The sequence below is a fragment of the Haliaeetus leucocephalus genome, unplaced genomic scaffold (genome assembly GCF_000737465.1).
Source record: "Haliaeetus leucocephalus isolate CR32 unplaced genomic scaffold, Haliaeetus_leucocephalus-4.0 Scaffold848, whole genome shotgun sequence".
Classification (NCBI taxonomy): Eukaryota; Metazoa; Chordata; class Aves; order Accipitriformes; family Accipitridae; genus Haliaeetus; species Haliaeetus leucocephalus.
In genome coordinates this window covers 5,272,692-5,295,323 of record NW_010973284.1, presented here as the reverse complement: position 1 = coordinate 5,295,323, position 22,632 = coordinate 5,272,692, and the positions used below count along the sequence as shown (strand labels likewise).

General features: G+C 36.9%; 1 protein-coding gene across 3 annotated transcripts in view; it reads right to left on the bottom strand.

Moving 5' to 3' along the window:
• Positions 1-19,167, bottom strand: part of LOC104841032 (FAS-associated factor 1) — a 46,976-nt gene extending 27,809 nt beyond the window's left edge. For 2 of the 3 annotated variants that reach the window (XR_775316.1, XM_010582403.1), the window contains exons 1-3: positions 19,013-19,167; positions 5,396-5,532; positions 2,758-2,846 (exon numbers count right to left, since the gene is read on the bottom strand). Coding sequence is in view for 2 of the 3 variants with exons in the window: in XM_010582403.1 (XP_010580705.1) it covers positions 2,758-2,846; positions 5,396-5,532; positions 19,013-19,101 (315 nt within the window). In the remaining variant the exon portion in view is untranslated. The remainder of the gene's footprint in view (positions 1-2,757; positions 2,847-5,395; positions 5,533-19,012) is intronic. The other variant, XM_010582405.1, reaches the window with a different exon arrangement.
• Between the last annotated feature and the right edge of the window lie 3,465 nt (positions 19,168-22,632).

Genomic DNA, 22,632 nt, shown 5'->3' with positions numbered 1-22,632 from the left:
TAATCAAACACAATATACAAATCTATAAATTAAATCCAATTGCTGATTAAATGATGGTATTTTAGCACTTGACATTATAGAAATATGCCCCAAATTTGCCTAATTAAAATTTTATGCGGCTACACCAGTGGATTTTACTAATACCTGGATACAAAAGCACAGGGTTTAGCTAACCATACTATTACCACCAGCTAATTAAGTTACTCACTTTGCTCAGGTGACCTAAGTCGGTGACACTGTTCTGAGCATCCTGCCTACACCATCAGTCGATGATCAGTGACAGGGAGCTGACTGTAAAGTGATGCCTGAACAGCTACAGCCAACATCGCGGTGAACACCTGTACCATTAGCTAGCAGTGGTAATAGTCATCCTGTACCGAAATAACCATCAGAGGGCACTGCAAAACATGCTGTGCTAAACACAATTATGCAATAGCTGTGGTGGAAGCTTTCATGTGCATGCAAGTTAAAAATCCAAAGTGGAGCAGTTCAGCTGTATAAACTGACTCATTAATGATTTCATGCTGTTATTTACAAGTGTTTCCAGTTCTATTTCTCTCTTACACACACTTCTGTTTACAGCAAAGCTATATAGGTGACTTCTCTTTTTAAAACACAGAAGAATTTTCTGCTTATCTTCTTGTGGTTTTATGATGACTTACTGTTGCTATTAAGAAAACAGTAACAGAAACTGGACTCTGTGTCCTGTGTGCTATTGTAATATTTGGGGAAAAAATTGCACCAACTGCAATAAGATCTTAGAAAAGAAAAGGTGGTGTTGTTTGAACACCTGAAGTTGTCAAGAACAAGACTTGTATGAGAAAGCTACATGTTATGTAGCAAACCACAAAAAGGCAATATTTTTTTTTCAGGCTAAAGCCCTCTACTGAGTACAGACTGCTTGTCAAATACTCCCTCTCTGGAATAGTAATTTCATAAAGTGAGGTTATTTTTTGTTTTTAAACTTCCTGCTTCAAAGGCAAAACTGTCTGAGATCACCTTTTTGGTGTGCTTGTAACAAGTGGAGCCAAGGCATAAATAAATATCCTATTTGTGTATAGAACCCATAGCATCTGGAAATCTGCCCCCAAAGTTTATGAAATTTTCCATCAGTTTTCTGCATGTCAAAGTGTGTTAGAAAAAACTCCCGTTGGGGAACAAATGTCACTGGTGCTCTCAGTGACAGAAGAGCAAAAGGAAATGTGAGAAAAGACTGCGGAAGACTTGGACAAAGGCAGATTTTAGAGGAATGTATAAAAATTAGTTTTCCATTCTCCCTACATAGGTAGAGCACTTGGAGTAAGAAGTCAGGAGACACCCGTATCACTGCCGTGGGGACGTGTTACTGGACTGTCACTGTTCTTGGCCATCCAGTGAAGGACTGACAGCAGCTCAGGACACAGAAGCCAGTTCCTGGTTCTGCAATCGTGGCCTCAAGGCTACCGAGTCCTCTCTTTCTTTAAGCTTTGTTTCCCTTACATCCAGATGTTTCTCAGTTGCAAACCCACTTGTTTTTATCATCTTAGGACAGGGCTATCACTATTTTACCTGCCCCCACCTTCTTCTCTCCTAAATACTGATGTCCCCTGCTCTGGACAACTGTTTTGGTGGTCTCCTGTTACTCCCTCTGTTCCAATCCTATCACTCCTACTTCTCGTTCCTTCTCCTGCCCCTTATCTGCTCTTATCTCTCTGCCTTTATATGCTTTTCTTTCCTTCTGTTTTCTTCCTTTCTATCAGCTTGCATAGTTTTCAGTTCTGAACCTTTCTTGGAACTCATCTGTGATGTGAATTTTACTATCTTATTAAAGCATTACAAAAAAACCCCATACCTGACATATTCCTGTTAAAATGCAATAAAAAATTCAATTATATTGTGCCTTGGGTTTTTGCTGTAATCCTTATATTAAAATTTGTGTTCAGTATTAACAAAATTAAAGTCAATTTCTTTACCAATGAATTACACATAGCATAAATAAAGAAGAAAAGATGAACTACAGATATTGTGCAGATACCATGCCTTCATAGTACTATAACCATAATCAGTAAATCTCGTACTAATGAGATATAAGATTTAAATGTGAAGAATGTGTTTAGTGAATTATTGTCAATCAATGTCTATACAACAGGATAAGAATAATCTTGAATGGCAACACACCTATTATTATAAATTCCTAAGTCCTTCATTACTTCAAAATGTCACTCTCAATTTATAGAGTAACAGATAAACATCTTTCAACTGTATACCTCACTGTGTCTACTTCTGTGTAATTGAAACACTGTTTTTGAAAATTCTTGTCATCACTTACCCATTCTGTGTTGATCTGAATGGTGACTCGGTACTGGCGTAGTTCTGGTTAAGGTTGCTTTTCAATCCCGTTTTAAACGTATACATTTAAGATATATCAATCTATTTTTGTTTTCTACCTATAACTTGGAGCTGGTCATTGGGAAAAAATCTGATTGTCATTTCCTTGTGTGAGCATATTAAGCTCTATAATACCACTGTAAATGTAAACGGTTACTCATGACTAATATTCAGAAAAAGGAAACTGAAAATGGCAAGACCAATAAGAAGGAATTTTTTTGAGAGACCCAAATAAATAAAGGACACTTAATGTTTTTAGTTTCTTATGATGGAGGAGACACTAAAACACATCATATCCAACTTCACTGGCTAAAGAAACATCTGGTTGATTTTGCATCCCCAGTGATTTGTGGAAGCCAGTAGGTGTCTGCAGTAACTTTCAACGCTCACCTCATCCTTTATGTCTTCCTGCTGCTGGGCACTGAAGATCTCCATTGCAGCCATCAGCCTCATCATTAGCTCATCCACTGTTGTGTTACCTAGCAACAAAGATAGCTGAACTTCATATCATTAAAGTTATTAAACAAGAAAGAAGTAATTTTATAATTATCCATAAGAAATAGCCAGACTTAAAAAAAAAAAAAAGTAGAACATGCAAGTGTCTCAGCAGAATGCTTTTAGTTTGTCTTTTTATTGAAAGTCTGAAATTGTTTTTACAAACAAATGTTGATCATAGGCTAAAATTTTAGGTGGTTCAAATCTGAATAATTGCTTTTGTGCTTGCATGGAATAACTCTATTTTTTCTTTTAATCACCAACATTAAAGGAAAGTAATATATCTGGGGTTCCCTGACATGAAATTGATTTTACAGTTTTAGAATTCCCAGATGTAATCACAGAGACTGAAGCAATTGCTTAGTCAGGTAACAAAAGGTAGGATGTTGGCAGCAGCATCCAAGTTGATGGGTTTAAAAACACAGGGAAAAATACAGAATACAGTGATCGAATGGATGTGTGCGCACGCATTTTTTTCAGGCAGAACTATTAGTAAAATTTCAAATATTATAAGATATTCTCTTCAGTGTATTTACTTCTGATAAAACTTGTGAAGCTAATAATAGCAGAAAAGTAAGTAATCTGTGTATATATATCAAGAAATACAGCACATGCATAGGAAAATAGATATCTCCTCACATTTTTCTACCAGTGTGCCTTCAGTCTTCAATAAGACTGAAAGATTAGTTTAAACTCCTACCAAGATGCACTCAGTCTTTGGTTTCTCTTCCTGAACTGAAGACAAGACTACCCATTAAAGCCACGTGTTGTAGTAGTTAAAAGGTCTTAGACCATGAGAAATGGTCAAAAACTATAAACTCTTAACATCTGCCAGCCTAACCAGCCTTTGGACCCCAGCAGAACAATACCAACAAGAGCTAGATTTATATGGGTGATGCTGGTCAAAATTTTAAAAGGAGTAAACTAAGGAGAAGCCACAGTACCACTAAAGAAAACAAAACGGTCCCCATAGTTTCCAACCCCAGGAAAAAATAAAAATCAAAAGCAAACTTAGACAGTCTGCATTTCAATAAACGCCACAGGGACTTAAGTTTCTATATCGTTGTATCTCTTCTGTAAACATGCCTTCTCACCCAGCCCTGAAAAGCCCTCATTGTTCCCATTTCTAGCATTTGCTACCTTAGCAGAAAACGTTATCCCGCATGCTACAACACGCATGACTTCAGACACTACCATTCATTTGAGGGCATATTGTTAAAAGACACCAGTGTCCCAATTCATGGGAAAATAACAAGCACGGCACGTTTGATTTTTGCTAAAGGATAAATTTAAGTAAGGCTGCAATAGATGATCAATTTAGTTTAGTTCAAAAGATTGCAGAAAACCTGACGAATCATTAAAACCTAATGAACACAATGAAATAATTTGGATTATTTTATAATATAAAGCTGCATTGTACTATGACTTTGAGTCACCAAGTTGCTAAAACAGTTCAGTAATTTAAGCCAGTAAGCACCACTGATGTCAGTGGGATAACAGAGGTGCTGAACTGTGCTGCAGAGTTATAAAACCAAGAAAATCTATTTATAAGATTATTTGTATGAAATAAGTTTTATAAGTGACAGAACTACCACGAATTAGTGTTGTGCTGTGCCTTGCACTAAGGAGACAAAATCCATGCAAAATTAACAATTTTGTCTACAGGAAGGAGCACTGCAGATTCCTCAAGAAAATCCTTAATGCCATATACAGAAATGAATAGTAATGCTGTCTGCAAAAGGCAGTGTTTCCCGAGGCTGAATTTCCTCAGAAAAATAAGGAGATCAGAATAAAGATTGCTAGATAGAAGCAATAAATAAATGAGGACACAGTGTCATGAAGGCAAACTTGTGGAGAAAGCAGAAGAAATGAGAAGCAGCCATTCTTTGATGTATTTTAATTTGAAGAGTTACTGAGAACAGCAGTCAAAGGGCATCACTCCACATCTAAGTCATCTTGCTGTCAGCAAAATCAGAGGAATGGTTATGCCAGAAAGAACTGCTCATGTAAGCCAGAAAGCTTCATTTGAGTGAGATTATATTAGTAACTTAAATTCTGATCTGATTTGTGGTCTCAACACTGCAGGCAGGTCTGAAAAAGCAACTCATGTTCAAATGTTAGCTCACTACATGCAACAGGAGTCCACATATTAACCAGGAGCTACATGCAAAGAACTAAATGCATTCTGGCACTACACAAAAAGTGTAGCCAAAATCTTTTGGAAATCACGGATGTATCTGGATATAAATTTGGAAAACTAAGTGTAGCTCCTTATTTAGGATATTTGGCTTCAACTTTAAAAAAATGAAAAACTTAAACTATGATTCTGCTACAGTCGTGGCAACTTCCGTCTCTAATACCGTGTTAATGAATACGTTTATGAATAATAGCTATTTATATGGTGGCAACTGAAAGTTTCTTTTGTGCAATAAATTCATATTCTGAACACCTTAAGAAAGAAATGGTTAGCAAAGATGTCTTCTAACAGTTTAAATACACAAGAAATACTTTTAACATAAAGCGAGAACAGTACCTTGTATTACATTCAATACTTCATTAGATGATCGTTTTCCCATAATAATAAGGAAAAGTGGAAACTGGTCTGTCTTCTGAGTTCGAATTGTTTGGGCTACGACACTCCCAAAGTGTCTAGTGCACATCGTCAGAAACCTACGTGGGAAAAAAAACCAGTTAACGTTGTAGAGGTGTTTTTGAAGTTAGTTTTTAAAAAATAATTATGCTAAATTCAGCAGCTTAACTGAGCATTATCTACTGTTTAACATCTAGGCTTCTGCATTCAATTCTAGAGCTCTTTATCCTTTTTTATGATTAAATTATGAGAATATTTACAAATATGATAGACCCCAGATTGTCTAAATTAAAACAATTAATAACTGGTTGAGACAATGATTTATTTCATGGAGAATTCTATTTCCTGTTACACTATTCTGCAGGCTATAATTCAAAACTACACCCCCCCCCCAAAATACTAATGCTAAATCAATTGTTAAAAACTTCTAAAGAGAAACTAAGTAGAGCCATAATCTAGTAAACATGGCAAAGTGTAAAAATAGTATCATTTCATACAAAAGCATAATTTAATAATGAAAGATCAAGAAATTGTTTTTATCAGTCATAGAATTAAAACGTGGTACTTCAGAATTGTATGTTCTTTTGTACTAGTGCCCTGCCAGCGACACACTTAGTAGTGTGATCTAAAAAACAATAATTCTAAGCTTTTGACCAAAAAAAGCTCTTGGATATTAGCATACAGAAGTCTAGCATTAGTATTCTTAACACGATCTTGAATAAATGAAAAAACTGATAAAGCTTTTCTCTTCCATTAGAGGACTGTTTGAAATTAGCATTTCTTTCAAGAGAAAAGGGTAGCTTATGATATGTTTTCAGATCTGATGGTAAAAAGTAAATGTCATAATAATAATGAATTATGAAAGACCAAATGCAAATATAGAATGCTTTAATAAGATCCAATTTAATAAAGTCTGTAAAAATAATGGACTTTTAATAACACGGGTCACAAAAGGCAAAACAGTGGAAATTCTGAGGACTAGCCACTGGTACAGGCTTATTAATTCTTAATTATGTTCATGAAAGGCAACTTAAATCGTGTGTTTTCTTATGCCTTATGATAATATTTTAGGTAACAACTACTCTGAAATGTATGCTCTAACTGAAGAGCAAAGTCCTGTTGTCACATGCATTAGAAGCCAAATCTATTTGAAAAGACAAACTGCATTAAAATGTCAAGTGCTCCAAGTAATTTCTTCTCAAAGATACTGAAAAGATTCAAAATTGTAATTTTTTTAATCGATATATATTGTATCTAATAAAATGGCTAAGAATTGATAAGCCTGTTGAGTACAACATTGGGCTCGTTTGAGGCACTTGAAGTATAAAAGAAAACCCTCCTCAGAGACAATTTGTAGTGTAACTGTGGCCATAGTTGGATGGAAGGCAATGAGCAGGGGCAGCTAGCGAGTATTTCAAAGCCATAAATGTTACTGGCAAATATCTTTCCTTGCCTCCTTGATACCTGTCTTTTGCAGTTCAGAACGATCACACACAAAGACAATGTCAAAAATGCTGCATAGAGACTGCTATATCAGAAATACCGATGTAGAGACATACCATCTGGTAAAGATAAAATAAAGCGTCCATAAAGTCTGGGCATACAAACTCTTCAGCTAAATAACGTTTTTTGATGTTTGCTTTTCAAGGTGGGAATACGTAAGTGAAATCTTGGCCTCACAGAAGTCAGTGGTTATCTTCCACGGCAAAATGACTTATGTGAGTTCAAGATTTCACTCCTGTAAGTAATAAAGACAGCAGACAATTGAACTGGATTCCTGAAACTTGTATATTACAAGTGTTCAACAGTCTTCAACACACCACAGAGTAAAAGCACTCAAGTCTCACGGGAAAACAAAATATTTAACTGGAGATGAAAAAGTGCTGTAGACAATAATGCTATAGAAAGAACAAAACTAAACAGAATATTACAATATTAGTTGCACTAGGCAAAGGTATTGGTTTGTTGTTTGGGTTTGTGGGGGTTTTTTTAATCAATTCTGTATTTAATCAACCCATAACTCAGTCTCAAAATATGCTTTTACAGGTAAAGGGGGTGTACGCAGAGAATTCTGAATGAATTGGGCATTTTGGTATATTAAAAGATTTCCCAAATAATTTTTTTCCAGAAGATGAATTTTTATATGTGGAACTTCTGGCTGACTATATAGAATCTAACAGATTATGATACCTTGGGGTCCTCTATAATCAAAGCTGGGAACAGGTTTCAAGTCCCTGGCTTCAGAAGATGGCAAGTCGTGCCAGGCTGTTGTAAGGGTACACATACTTTCCTGGTTAAGTAACAGCAGAAGAGATGCCAGATGCAAACAACTCCCATCATGGTGTTTTTTGTTGTTTTTTTTTTTTCTTGCAGCCACTTCTTACAGCCACAGATGCCATCCGCCCTGCTCTTTGGAATTGCGTCCCTTCCTCTGCGGCTGTTGCAATCTGCTCAGCTCGCAGGGACAGCAGCCAGCTCGCTCAGGTACCAGCTACAAGAGCAGCTCATGCCAATTCTGACCCAAATGCCACAGATTTGCCACTGCTGCCATCAGGCCGCCTTTGTCTTTCTTGGGGGAGGAATGAGAAACAACTCTTCTTCCCAGCACTTCCAACTTTGAATAATGAATGTCCAGATTACAGTATGGGCAGCTGAGATGAGGATGTTTGTGGGGGATGAATGACCAGCTGGTGGTTATCAATGTGTATCTTCAGAGCACAGCAAATACACACAAGAAGCTTCTCACTAACATGATCCATCAAAATAGATCCTGCCCTTTGGAACCAAGTAAGACCCCACTTGTCTGTTGAACTAAAGTGTAGTAAAGCCAACAAAAATGTGAAGGTAGTCAAACGATGCAACACTGAATAGAGAGATAGCAGCAGCAGCAGCAATCTCCAACGCCTACACCGTATAACTCCTGTTCACCAGCGATTACTCACTCGCACACATGCTCTTCGCCAGGTCAGTGGTAAGTGCTCAGCAATTACTCATAATACGTCTGTTCTGTTCATTTTACTAGATGGGTAGGAAATTAATTTTCATTCATGATCCCCGTTCAGCTTTTCTCATGCCTTTTAACAGATTTTGCAACTATCTAACTAATCTTGCATTATTTTTTTTCCTTTTCTGCCTTTACTGATTTGGTATTTGCAGACCTTTTTTACGTTCTTCCACATTCATATCCAGAAGGGGGAAAAAAAAAAAAAAAGAAGAAAATCTCCTCTGTGCTAATACTTACTGTCAGAAGTATGTGAGTAGGACCAAAACAATCTGGTGCAATAACCAGTATCTTATTCTGTACATCACTAAGAACGGGTTTTCTTACTTTCATCTAAACAGAAGTGTGCCAGATCTTTCAGTGGCATCTCCAGAGCTGCCAAGAGAACTGCCTGTGGAGTGCATCAAAGAGCCAGATGTCCCTCCGGGGAGAACTGTTTTCCACAACATGCTAGATTACTGTGATCTCCAACCAAAAGTGGAAATAGAGGAACGCTGCCAGAAAGAAAGGGCAAATGGCACCCTACTAGTCCTTTTATTTTTAAATTACAAAAATATTCAAGGAGGAAGAAGTATGAGAAAGGCAAAAAAAGCATTTTTTGAAGGAAAAATCTATTAAAAAAAAATAATCTCAAAAGTTACAAGAATAAAGCTCATCAAGAAAAGTAATAGTTTTGGCAGACAGCATAATTTCTTTACTTCTTTCATGACTCGCTAGCAATGAAACCAGCAGTTATTAAAGCTACAGAATAAACATGGACACTGACCATGGCTTGACAAATACAGAAACAAACCCTAAAAAAATTACAAACTTATCTTAATTTTTTAAATGTAGATTCAACAGGTATTAATTCTTAGACATAGTTCACTCCTTGGTTGAACGCAGCAAACAGGAAAAATTATTCTGGTGAAATGAAGATGTTAATTTGGGGTGTTGCTGATCACTGCACAGCAGTTATCCTTCCACATGCACTCTGAGATAACCTGTGCGAAGAGTTATCATGTTTGTAGCACATTAGTTTCCCAGAGAAGAATGTTATCATTCCCTACCAGCTAATACGTGACACATTACATTAAAATACATTCCTGCCATAACTTTTTTGTAATGTTATCATAAAATGCAATTTATTTAATGTTACTTAAAAAAAAGCTCCTAGGAGGCAATTATGAAAAAATAACAGCTTTAAAAATCTACTGAAAAAAGTTTAAGATATTACCGAGTCTCAGAACCAAAGGGAATACTTATTACAACTTAAGTCTGTGATCTACCATAGCTCCTGATCTCAGATATGCTATGTAGAACTTTGTAAATGCTGGGGTTTAGCAATAATACGCTTTTGTGAGAATGTGCAGCTTTTAATTTTTAACAACAAAATTGGCCACCTCTGGCCAAAGTGCTGATCATCAAAAGTGTTGATCGCAGAGCTCAATATTTTTTGATCTCTGGAAAGCTTTTGATCTATATGATACCTATTTACACCTCAAAATATGTATTGCCTTTTGGGGGGAGGTGGGGCCCAAAGGAGAAAGCCAACCCCTAAATGAGAGATGGCAGCTGTTCCCAACAGGAGGTGTTTCATCATTACAATGACTGGTATTATCTCATTGTTTCTTTATGTACCTCCTGCTCGTGTACTATGTTGTTTCACATTTTTGTTGTGAATGATCTACTGCGGTAAACTTTGGATCCATGATTACGCAAGATCCCTCCTTACCACACCATGAACATGAACAAACAAAAAAGCTATGATGCTAAATACTTTAGAAAAAACGTAACTATTCCTTTAATATTTAAAGGAACTAAACAATTTAGTAAGCTAAGAGCATCGCTGGTGCCCAGTCCCTAAAGGGGGCACAAGGCAGAGGCATTCGTTGGCTCCCAAACTGTCATGTTGCATTTTCCAACGTGAACTGGTTCAAAGTGATTCCTACTCTTACCTAGTAGAGGAAGAGTTTGCAAAGAATTGAAGAACTGAAGAGGAATTAAAGGAAGAACTTAGCAAAGAATTGATGATTCCGAGCAATAAGAGTCCTCAGCATTTCCATTAAAAATCACAGCACAACACAGCACTGCTGCCTGCTGCCCTTGGCCTCGATCCAGTGGAAAGGCTCTAAAAGAGCAGAGGAATTCAGTCTCCTTTCTCTTTCCACTCAGAAAAGTGGCAACTGGCATGGCTTTGAAAGACATGGACACCACCTACCTACCAGTCATCACTGAAACCAAATATTAACTGGTCTATGCCTGTCTTCTGTTGTGGTATCAATTTTCAGTTACCTACTGGAATCAAACTGATGACACAATCTGATAGGATGAATAGCTCTGCATACATCCCCAAATTAATCTATCTTCTCAAGACATTGTGAATAAAATAAAAATGTCAAGCAGTCATAGCATAGTATAGTTGCAGAAAAAGTAACTAAATCTAAAATGCTCATTCTAGCTCTTTTTTTGTTAATCAAGTAAACCTGCAGAAGGAAACGAATGCAGAGCAAGCTGCATATCGTACATTGTAGTGTACTCCTGGAATGTGCAAAGAGGGACACCTGATGCTATGTTTTAAATGGGTTTTCTATTTTCAAACAAAAATTGAAAGCTCTCCTTTGCTTTTGCTTTTCTTAAACTCTCCCCAGCAACTTAAGGTTAATTAATAATTGTAATTAGCAAATCTGTCTAGTGCACTAAAGGGCAAATTCTCTTCCATACAGAGAGAACTTTGCTCTCAAATGTACGTATAAAATGTATTAAAATAAATATAAAAAATTGCATAGGATTTTAGATCAATTTTCCCTTATTTTTTGTACCAACATAAATAAAAGAGATCTGTTTATTTGTTACAGTCTTACTCATAAGTATTCCTGGCGTTACTTTTAATTTTTATACACTGGTGGGAAAACTTTGGAAAAGTTCTTCCTAAAATGAGGCCCTTTGGCACATGGTGCCCACTATGCTTCTTGTAACAGAAAGGCTGCACTGGAGATGTTTTTCGCTGTATCATCTCAGCCTGCCTGCTCAGAAAGCAGCAGCAGGACAAAATTGCTAACCTCTTCTAAAATATGTATTCCCTTTCAGTCTGAGCTGGAGTTCAGTCCACAACTGGGATGCTTTTGGGCCAAAAAAGCTTGCTTTATTTATAGCCAGATACTTTCCAAGGCCAACCTTACTTTAAGAAACTTTAAAACTTCAGAAATGGGTGTGAAAAAAAAAAGTAACTTCTTTCCTGAGCATGAAGAAAACAATGATGAATATTAAATGTGCAAGATTTCAGATTATTTTTAATAATATATACTGTGCAAAGTCAACAAAAGACTCATTAAAATGTTAATGTAAAAATAACATTTTTGTATTTTTAAAAAAAGTAAAAGCTGAGGCCATGAAATGGTATATTAAAATAAGCCTGTTATCCATAGTCTCCATAATACAGAGTTATGGTCTTACCCACATTGGTAGGGTCATAACTGTTGACTCAAACACAAGGCGGAATGAGTAACAGATACAAGGCATGGTTTAAAGACATATAAAGCAGCCTGAATCAAATGATGTAGATATTTTCTTTAGTAACCACACACTAAATATCCAGGAATTCAGATGTAAAAAGCATGAGTTTATCCCCTCTTTCTTTATGCAAGAGTAAAGCCTACATAAGTGGGTTATCTATCTCTTCATAAAACATGGAAGATCTAATTTCATCCCGCAAGGTTCCAACAGATTAAGTAAATACTTTATAACCCCATTTAGTCTAAATCACATCCCTCTAGAAACTCATTAATCTGTCCTTTCAGATACCACTGGACACCAGGCAAAATCATTGGTAAAAGTATAAATAAAATATACCTGGACCCCTTGCTAAAAAACTGTACTAAAAAAGGAAAACACAAGATGCGCTTGCACATCAGTGGTAGTTTTGATTATTGCCTATTACATTAGAAAGGTGTGTAATATATGATTTGCTAAGGAATACCCAAGGCTTGCTACAGGTAGATTTAATAATAACCTAGATGAGAACAGAGAGTATGTATAGTTACTTTACAGATGTTAGTAAAGTGGCAGAAGCTACAAGCACATTGGAAGCCTTCCAGGTTAATTCCAGGTTAATCTTCACAAATCGGAGAAGCGTCTTGACAAGTAAAATGCAATTCAACAAGGTCAATGAAAGTCTTCAAGTAGGAGGAACAATTGCACAAATACAGAATAAGAATCAAGCAGTAAGGGAAGAAGAAAAGTCATGATGTGAAGATGACAAGCATCATATTGGGGTGAGTAAACAGAAGCATGGTTTGTACAACATAAAATAATTCTCTTTCTGTATTTAGCACTGAGAAGGCAGTTTTAGGCACAGTGCATCAGTAAAGATGTGGACCAATTACAGAAGGACCACATGAAGGTTGCAATAATAAATGTCTACAAAAGGACAAGCTACAAGGAAAGGCTGAAGGAGTCACAGTTGCTTAGTTTAAGAAAACTGCGGGAAAACATAACAGTGCCATTTAAGTCCAAAGAGCACAGCAGCAGAAAGGAAGAGAATACCTCATTGCCTACTGAGTGAACCAAGATATAATTATCATTGATTGCTGCAAGAGAAACTTCAGTTAATATTAGTGTGAACTACCTAAAGGGAGTGAAAGTCAAGTACTGGAACTGGTTATGGAGAAACGCTGAGAAACCTCCCTCTCACCAAAGATTAGATCAGACAACCATCAGTCAGGAATGACGCAGGTACAACTGAACCTTCTGACCAGGCATAGACTGAACACTGTCATCTGCAGCTCTCCAAGACCCACAGTCAGAACGGTAACAAAAAGGAGAGGCAAGAGGTCAAAGCAGAGTCATCCTAACCCAAAGGAAGAGGACGGGCATCTGCACTTCTGCAAGGAGTCTTTGTCCCAATTGGGCACCCTGCAGTACCAAGGAGATTCATTCACACCTTTCAGCTGCATTTTGGTACAAAAAACTCTGACTGCCAACTCAATGATTTCTTCTGACAGTTGATTTAGATGCATAGATGCAGCTAAATTTCTCTACAGCTTCAATTCCATTAGACTTCACTGGTGCAGTTGTGGACTTCCTGTAGCTAGATGGACCTGTGAATGACTTCTTTCTCCTTCCTCAAAACAGTCCAAAAAGTCTGTCTTGACTACCTGTTCTTCTGCCTTCACCTCTTTTGCCCAGGACACTACAGAGTTTTATTCTTTCACCTTTTCTGTTCAACAAGTTTAATACACTACACTGTAGTTCGAGTACAGTGGGATAGAACTTGCTTTAGGATTTGGTTTTATAGTGGGGACTTAAAATATATGCTTACAAATGTATAAGTTTAGTTAATTCCCATGGTTTTAATAATTATTTTTTTCAGACGACCTTAAAGCATCGCTATAGGCATATAAAACAATGCACTGAAAACCTTAAACACATCGACAGAGAGACTACTTTCTATTTATAGTTGAATATTATGGAGACATCCATATCTTACTAATCATGATCAGATTAAAATGCATTATCTGCTGGTTTTTAGTTTTCCAAATTTGGACATTTTTAGACTACCAACATGAAATTACCTTGAAGCACATAAATATTTAAGCAGGGATAGTTTACCTTTTCTGGTGGGTGTATAATAAACAGTTTAACCATCATCTATATACAGGCTGTTTTGTTCTCCATCTAAAGAGACAATCACCTTTTATCCTTTTCCTTTTTTCTTCGTTTCAGTGCTATTAGGAAACTATTCACATGTGCAACCCCGAACAATACTATGCAGTAATTATGACTAGATGAGAAAGAGATGCGAACAATTACTGAGCCCATTTTGAAACCCTACACTAATAAAGTCATTAGATGCTGCCCTTGCCATGAGCCTTCTAAAAGCTTCTGAAGTTACAAGAACACACAGCATTGTTCGTTAGGACAATCGCTGCTGGCAGAATGCAAACCTTGAGTTAAACCATGCTGCAAATTGATCTTGACATTCTGCTAAGACCGCCACTAAAATCAAAAGCAAAGGAGAAAAGGAGAAAATGAGCGGGTGGGATGTAATCATAGAACAGAAGGGTTCCCTCCTCACCTTCTTTCCTCTTCCTCCTCAAAACAAACCATACAAAAAATGACAAACTCGCCCAGTGTTTGAGAAACTTTATTTTTAAAACATTAATTAGACTTTTGACCTGTTTTTATTGACTGGCACTGTATTGCTACTAAAGTAAATAAAACAAAATATTGCAAAATACAATAGAAAAGGTTTTCACACTGTTCTGTGAAACCTGTTAAGGATTTAGTGCCTAAAGAACATGTCCAACAGTTTTGCAAGCAACATATACAGAACCTACGGTCACTCCTGAAGAGGCAGTGAGAAATTAACTCGCCAAGTCCAGCTCTCCCAGGCCCCACACCTGCAATATATTTGCTGAAGGATCAAACAGGATTGGGGAGCTGGAGTAATATGGTCAACTGGTCTTCATCCAGGCATGCATCATTCAGTAGGTTAGTATTAAGGGTCAGCAACTGTGAATATTGCTAATTACTTGATGATGGAAATCACCGGTGAAGACAACCTGCTGCTGAGAAGTGCTTTAGTCAATTAACTCTTTCCTAAGCTTAAGCAAAGTGAAAAACTATCATTTGAACATTAAAACTAACAAGTACTTGTCATCAGAGCTGAGAAAAGTTGGCAACACCTTGAAATACAGCGCCCAAGGGCAACGATATCAAAAGCTAAAAAGCTTCTACAGACATTTGAGTCAGTGTTTTATGGTTTTGGCATTGCTTTGGTTGGCAAACATTATATACACTGGAAATCTGCTTATGTTATGCATAATCTATGTTTGTAAATGCTGTGTACAAACATATGGGAATGTGTGCATATGTAGGTATATATGTATGTGTATATATGTATGTGTACATATATTCACTGTTTATGTTCTGGATACAAACATATTATATTAATGCATATTAATGAATTAACAAAAATGGTTAGGCATGTGCTTACATACATATATATATAACACCTCCCATACACACGCACATAATTTTATTAGAATAATGGTGTTTAGTCAACTCTTTGAAGTCAGAAAGTGCCAGAATTACAGCTGCTTATGTCTGGCTCTCCTGCTTATCTATCCCATAACCTCTCTGGAAACCTAAGGAATTGCTTAGCCCATGCCATGGCCCAATGCAGCAAGTGAGCTGCTGCAGCTGCGTGCTCAGACCAAAAGGTAGGGCCAGAATTGTTAACACCACTGCTGTCAAACACCACTGCTGCTGCCCTCACATGTCCCATAAGCGTATTTCTGCTGTTTGGAGTGGCATGATAGCAAATCTCTATTGCAAGCAATGGAAAGGAAATAATGACTTTTAAGCTCATTATTCACCCCAAATTGAGTGGAATACAACAAGAAAGTAAAAGATACACCTGTAGCTTTGTGGGGTTCTTTCCTCCTTTGACCACGGACAACATAATATTGAAAACAGTTGCTCACTAAGATAAAGTCTAAACTATACATGATAAAGCTTTCAAGTAGATTCTTTAACAGTATTTTAAAAACACCACGTTATTTTCCTAAATGAAGGGTAATTGTTTTATCATATTATTTTGTGTCTTCTATTATGATTTTTTTAATTCTAGTAATGAAAAGATTCATAATTTGCAGCACTTACCCAAAGTAATTGCTCCCTTTCCTGCAAACCTTGTCAGAGGCAATTAAAAGCTGTGGAAGCCAAAATAAAACATCCTCTTAACTGTATTAACTGGAGTTCTCCTTCGGTTTGACAAAGTAACAGTCCTGGGTGGCTATAGTTAGAAATTTTTCAAAATCTGACTCCCAAAGTCGTAATGCTTATGCTCTTGCACTACTGCTGACAGTTACCCTGGCGCTTGCTCACAGCCTTTTACTTCTAGTCCTACCTACAGAAGTCTCTTCACTCTGTTGCAATGGGTGTTGAAGAACAAGATCAAGAGATTCCAGCTGAAAAGTGCTAGTGTACAGTAATGCAGGATTCAAAGCACATCCCTACATCAGTGTCAGTCAAGGAACAAAAAAAAAAAACAGGAAAAATGATGATTTTGGAGCTGTTTTTGTTCTACAGTGTTCAGGATAGATCCCCATTTCATTAATGAGAAGAATGGAAACTACTATTAAGACTGTTTTTGGAACAAAATTACATCCATAGATGTTAGAAAGAGGACAGAAAAGAGCAAGAAAAAGAATCAGAATATTCAAGATTTTTTGGATTATATGAGGCAAATATTTATATCTGTCTGAATTTATTCATGCCATGCTACAGTAATGAAAACCTGTTTTTTATTACTGACATTGAGGTGTCCCTACTGATTGCTGTAAATAAAGTGGGCCTGATTCCTCTGCCTTCCCACCCTGGCTTTCCCAGTAATGCAATTTTAACAGCAGAAGTAAGTTACTCTTGGGCTACACCAGCACGTAAAAAGCAGTTCCTTCTGTTGTTGCCATTGTCTTCTCACCATTCAAATAAAAAGCTACGTGCAACTGTATTCATAGGGATACAGAACAGAACAGGGTCCAAGACCACTGTCGTTGTGTCACATAATGACAGGTAGTAATTAAACAGAGGTACCAAGTATTTATTTATGGGAATGCCCACAGTGCACTGGCACTTTCCAAAAGGAGAAGGAAGCATGACAACCTCTCTGAAGAAACCACAATCTAAGGAGGAGGATGTGACACTAAACACAACCGAGAAATTATTCTAATTTGAGCCAGCATGCCTTGTTTATCCCTTGCTATTTTTTGACCTCACTGTTAATATGACAGTTTCTTTGTTATTGTTAATAGAAAGCAAAAAATGAAGGCTTAAAAACCCTATCGTACTGCACAATCGGTGACTAGGTTCACTGAGAATAGCTATAAAGCCTTAAACAAGCCCTTTATTTTGTGTTTTAAGAAGTGTCATAAGGAGTTAATAGGACACAGCTGTACAGGCTCTTTCTAATAAGCAGCTTCTGTCGCTTTGGTCACCACAGGTGTCTCTGTAACCTGCAAACTCTTATTACTAGTGTATCAAAGTTGTGCTACTTAATAGATTTCTTTAGTAAAACACAACAAAGCAATTACATGGCTGTTGATCGTCAGTCATAAAAAAAACCCTCAAACACAGTTTTTCAAAAGAAACTACACTGCAATTTTTTGTCATTGTAAAATAAAAGAAACTAGAGAATTAAATAGAAAAGCGAACAATAGAACAGCAGGTAGTCAACTGAACTTAGCCACTACAGATGGTTTAGAAATAGTGTTTCCTTCTACACCAACTTGAGGGATAAAAGAAAAGGAGGAGGCTCCTTACTGCCCATGAATGGCAATACCAAAAGACTTAAGCAACTTTCCAGTCTATGTATTTGGTCCCATGAAAGAACCTAGATGTTTCTTTTTCCTCTCTCTCTGTTTTCTTTTTTCAAAACATTTTATCTGTTTTTGCAACTGCTTTTTTTATTAATCTTTAACTCTTCTCTAGAATAACTTAAACTTGAAACACAGCTGCTGATTTGTCCAATGATGAAATGCAGAAGGTTGAGTGAGGAATTCCTGTGAAACACAAGTGTCATTTAAAAAGTATTTTAGAAAGAGAGATTGTTCTGTTCTCCATGCCTACTTTCAGTAATGAAATATTAACCATAATTTACATATTTAAGAATAGGAATGCATGAATGCTCTATTCTAGCAAGCCACAAGAGAAAGAAACATAAATATCTACTTCTAATTGTTCAATAATCAATGGAATTGTGTAAAAAAAGTGGCAACCTTATCCCAGCCTGAATGATCGTTGCACGTTTTGTTCAGAATAACTTTCTTTATAGTAATATACGCAAGACACTATCCTGCCAAGCAGTCATCTTCTGTGTAAATAAAGGTGATGAAGTAAGGTCCAAGTTAGAAAACTAAACAAGTCTTATTTCTAAATATAATAAGTATTATCATAAAATCAGTATTTTCAATAGATTATGATCAACTGATAACTAAAGAAGAAAGAGGTCTTTATATAAAGATAAGAAAAATTGTTGGCAACACACAAAAGATGTAGAAGGAGGTGGAATCTACAGGTTTTTAATTTCTTTACTCATCAGCAAACTGATAGTCTCTCTAAGACATAGGATAGCTTTTGTTATATTAAAACCTATCAGAATGCCTGAACATTACCAAAGGAACATTCTATAAGAAAACTGTAGTTCAAAAAAGTTCATATGCATTGCAAGCTTTTAATTTTTTGCATAATCTGTTTTTAATATTAATAACATGAATGTTATTTTTTTAATAAGATTTTCATTAACAGCAGTAGTTATTATCCCAGACAGTTCTAATGCAGTTACACCTGCGTCCATACAACTATTTTTTCCTGCACAGGAATAAGAAGTCACTTTGTAATGAAAACAAGGACAGTCCAATTCTTAGTGAACATCAGCCAGCACAGCTTCATTGACCAACCAAGTACGAGCATGAAGTTTTTAGTTCAAATAGATATCAAGCAACAAAAGATTTGATACCCAGAGATAAGGGTCCTCCTTGAGAGGAAGGCTGCTCCACTCACAGTCCAAAGAGTCTTACCTTGCTCTGTTTGCTTCTTTTGTCATGTCCCATGCCCAGGTTATGAAGTTCTGACTCAGATAGGAGACAATAGATTCAGCACAAAGCATTTGTGAGCAGAAAACGTTGGTTAGTACACTTTCATCATGGTGGAGGTAGATAGCAAGAAGCTTTCTCTGAAAAGACATGAAAAAAGATCACTGAAAACTTCCTCAGGCTATTTAGTAATTTAAAATTACTGCTGCAGATTTGTGTGTTAGTAAGCTGTATGGTGTTTATTGAGGGTGCTGAGTATCTCAACATGCACACACAGTGAAAAAAAACCCAGTAGATTTCGAATCAAATGGTCCATCCCTCCAAATCTGTGAATCTTCTCAATGCTTCCTAATATTTTGTTTCAGGTACCAAAATGCAATATATTATATGCTTAGAACATGAAAATAACAACATTTGAATGAAAACCAAAAACCTTATTAACAGACTTAGCTTAAGAAATGAGTGAACTTTTTTGCCTTGCTGCCCAATAAAGATAACATTCAGAACAATTCCCTGAGCAAGGAACACACCTCTTGATACAACAGCATCTACAATACAAAACAATTATAAATAACCTGAAGAACTGACAATGTATTGTTATCACCCCGTCTGTAGCCAAATAAAGAGGAAAATGAGTAAGCAACAATACAGCTGCCTACAGTCCCAAAGCCTGCGACATTACATGCTGGATGTTTTGGCAGCTCTCCATCCAGCCATATGATGTGGGGAGGCCCACAGCACATCAGCTTCTCACCTACGTCGTAAGTTGATGTGTAGCTGGTCAAAAGGCCACGTGTCAGCCCAGCTGGCTAAATCTCTCGTGGAGCTGAGAAGCAAGGTAGCCACCCCAGCACCGCAAATGTAGGACGCAAGGGAAGGCGTACAGGAGACACGGATCACATCCCATATTGAGTTTGTGAGCGCTCATATATCTCATCGTAGTTACCACGTTAGCGAAGACTAGATAAGGATGGTGCTTGCGGCTTCTTGAAACAAAATATTCTGTGCCGTGTTCTTCTGAAACCCTATCAAGTAATATTTGAGCTTCACTGCCAGCAGCACAGAGCTCTGCTGTGTCCCCATGATAATCTCAGACCACCTTTTGGAAAGTGAGTCTGTGTACGTAAATATAGAAAGAAAACTGAGAAAAATACAGGGAAACCATAAGCTAGTTTAGGACCATGATCCTATATCTGGTATTCAATGAATTACAAATACCATTCAGAAAATTACAACTTTCCATTCCCCCATACCCATATATATTACTTACTTTATTTTAAAATCCTGCTTGAACATATTTGCTGAGACAATATGGTAAATGCTATTTTCAGACTTTTATTAAAAGTCATTTCAAATCTCTTCATCAGAAGTAACATGGAATACTAGATATTGATGTGTATTAATATAGCAAGACATGGGATGCAATTTTGAGACAAGCTGTCTTTGTAAAAAGCCTGTAAGGCTATCACCTCATATACTGACTTTGGATAAAACTTAATGACTGTTTATAAAAAGAAGAATACATTTGAAGATTAGACTTTGGGAAAGGGATTAGTAATTTGCATTAATGCTTGTCTAATTTAATTTAAATGTTCTTCAGAACCATGTACACATGTGCCAGGAAAGACCATTAATAAGCCCAACATGCAGAGATCCATATAAGTGCAGCCAACAATGTTGACTGAAACTAAACTTGAAAATCCAGGGCACTGATGCACAATATCAAGCAATAAAACAGCATTTCTGTGGTGATATTTAATTTAAAAAGAAGAAAGAGGCAGGGGAAGATCAGGCACTGTCTGTTTTTGAGGATCAGCCATTCTGCATTTCAAAGCGTCGATCCCTGCAATATCCAGGTTACTGTGCTAGAATCTCGACTATTATATAGCAGTTGTAAGAGAGGGAGGGCAAAGATGTGTTTACTCAGTGATTAGGGCCTTAGAATAAGCCTCTAGCTCCTAGAGAGACAGCTCACCACTTATTCATTTGGACCAATTCACAAAGCCTAGAAAGATTAAACATCCATGCTGAGAAGACAAGCGAATGCAGACGGTGAAAAAGAAATAAAAATTCTTTAAAAACTCTGAGATGACTTCATTATTTTTTCCACAAGGAAACTTTAGGAAAGTGTTTAGTTAGAGAAAAACCCACATTGACCTCTCTCTAAACCCTTAATCTTTCCTTTGTGGTGGCACTGCTTTGTGGTAAGCGGATGGCTTTGCTCTCCTCTTTTCACTGGGAGCGGATAGAAAAAAAGGCTCTTGAGAAACACTTTTACTTCCAAAGAAACAACCCCATGAAACTGTTAAATATGAGATTCCATACAACTGAATGTTTCAAAATATGTACAGTTTTAGGCTTAAAGATTTAGGTACAAATTTTAGTAAACAAACGGGCATGTACACAATAGATGTTTACACTGAGCTACTTCACAAGTGAATGTAATTTTTGTTGCATCAACAAATCTCACCATGCAAAGACTAAACTCCATCACATACAAAAGACTGTACTTGTATCTGATAATTCATCCAAAACGTTAAGGTCAGACATAGGCGTACTGCTAGGACAAATGAAAAGAGTTAGCAGGAGGAACTGAAGTGTTGAACCATGATTTTGAAAAATCTTAGGGGAAAACAGGGATATTTTTTCCTTGGAAAAGGCTCACAGCTTGGAGTTTGTTGTTGCTGTGTGGTTTTTTTGGTTTTGGGTTTCTTTGGTTTTGTGGTTGTTTTTTTTTTTTTACTAATCCATGGTAGTATAGTATATATTTATAAGCAGGTTTTTGTTGGTTTTATTTCAAGCCTTTGAAGAATCAGAGTAAATTCTAGGATTCTATGATGACTAATACAGGGAATTTTTTAGTCAATACTAATAAAATAAGCTTACTAAACTGCTGAACAGTCTTGACTTCCATAAAAGAAGCCTACTAATGGAGCACTAGTCTGTTCTGTATTGGCTTTCTCAAAAATGTAATGACTCGGGGCTTATATATTTAGCACAAAATTTTAACCAGGAAAAAAAATCCGACACGGAAGAACTTTTACTAGTCCCTCCGAAGGTATGGGACACTGAAAAGGTTCTAAGTACTGAATAGCTGATGGACTTCCAAAGGCCTTCGGACTTCATGAACTTAAGCCATCAAGAGACGTATTTTTCAGAGTATGTTCATGCTGAAGACCAGGCAGTCATAGACTGGAATTTTCAGAAGGGGCCTGGATTTACAAACATAATCGGGAGTGCAAGTCTCATCAATATCAATAAGACTTAAGGCCCTAAAAGCTTGAACTCTAAGCTCCACGTTTCATTTTATTTCAGAAGAAAAAGGGCCATGGAAAGAGGTGCTACCTGTTTTCAGCACCTTGGCTATCTAAACACCTTAAAAAATCCAGACCTCAAGCATTTTCTTCTGCAACCTCTGTTGCATTCAGGCTGCATGAGACTCAGCTGTGTCTCTGCTCCCTTGCCTCACACCCACCACTATGTATTTGCAGCGAAGTGCTGCAGCCCTCACCTGCCTGATTTTGATCTGTTGATGGAATACGCCTGGCACGTGGCACCCTGGAAGGAAATGTGGGCTCTAGGTTGACACTGTTCTGCGGCAGGGC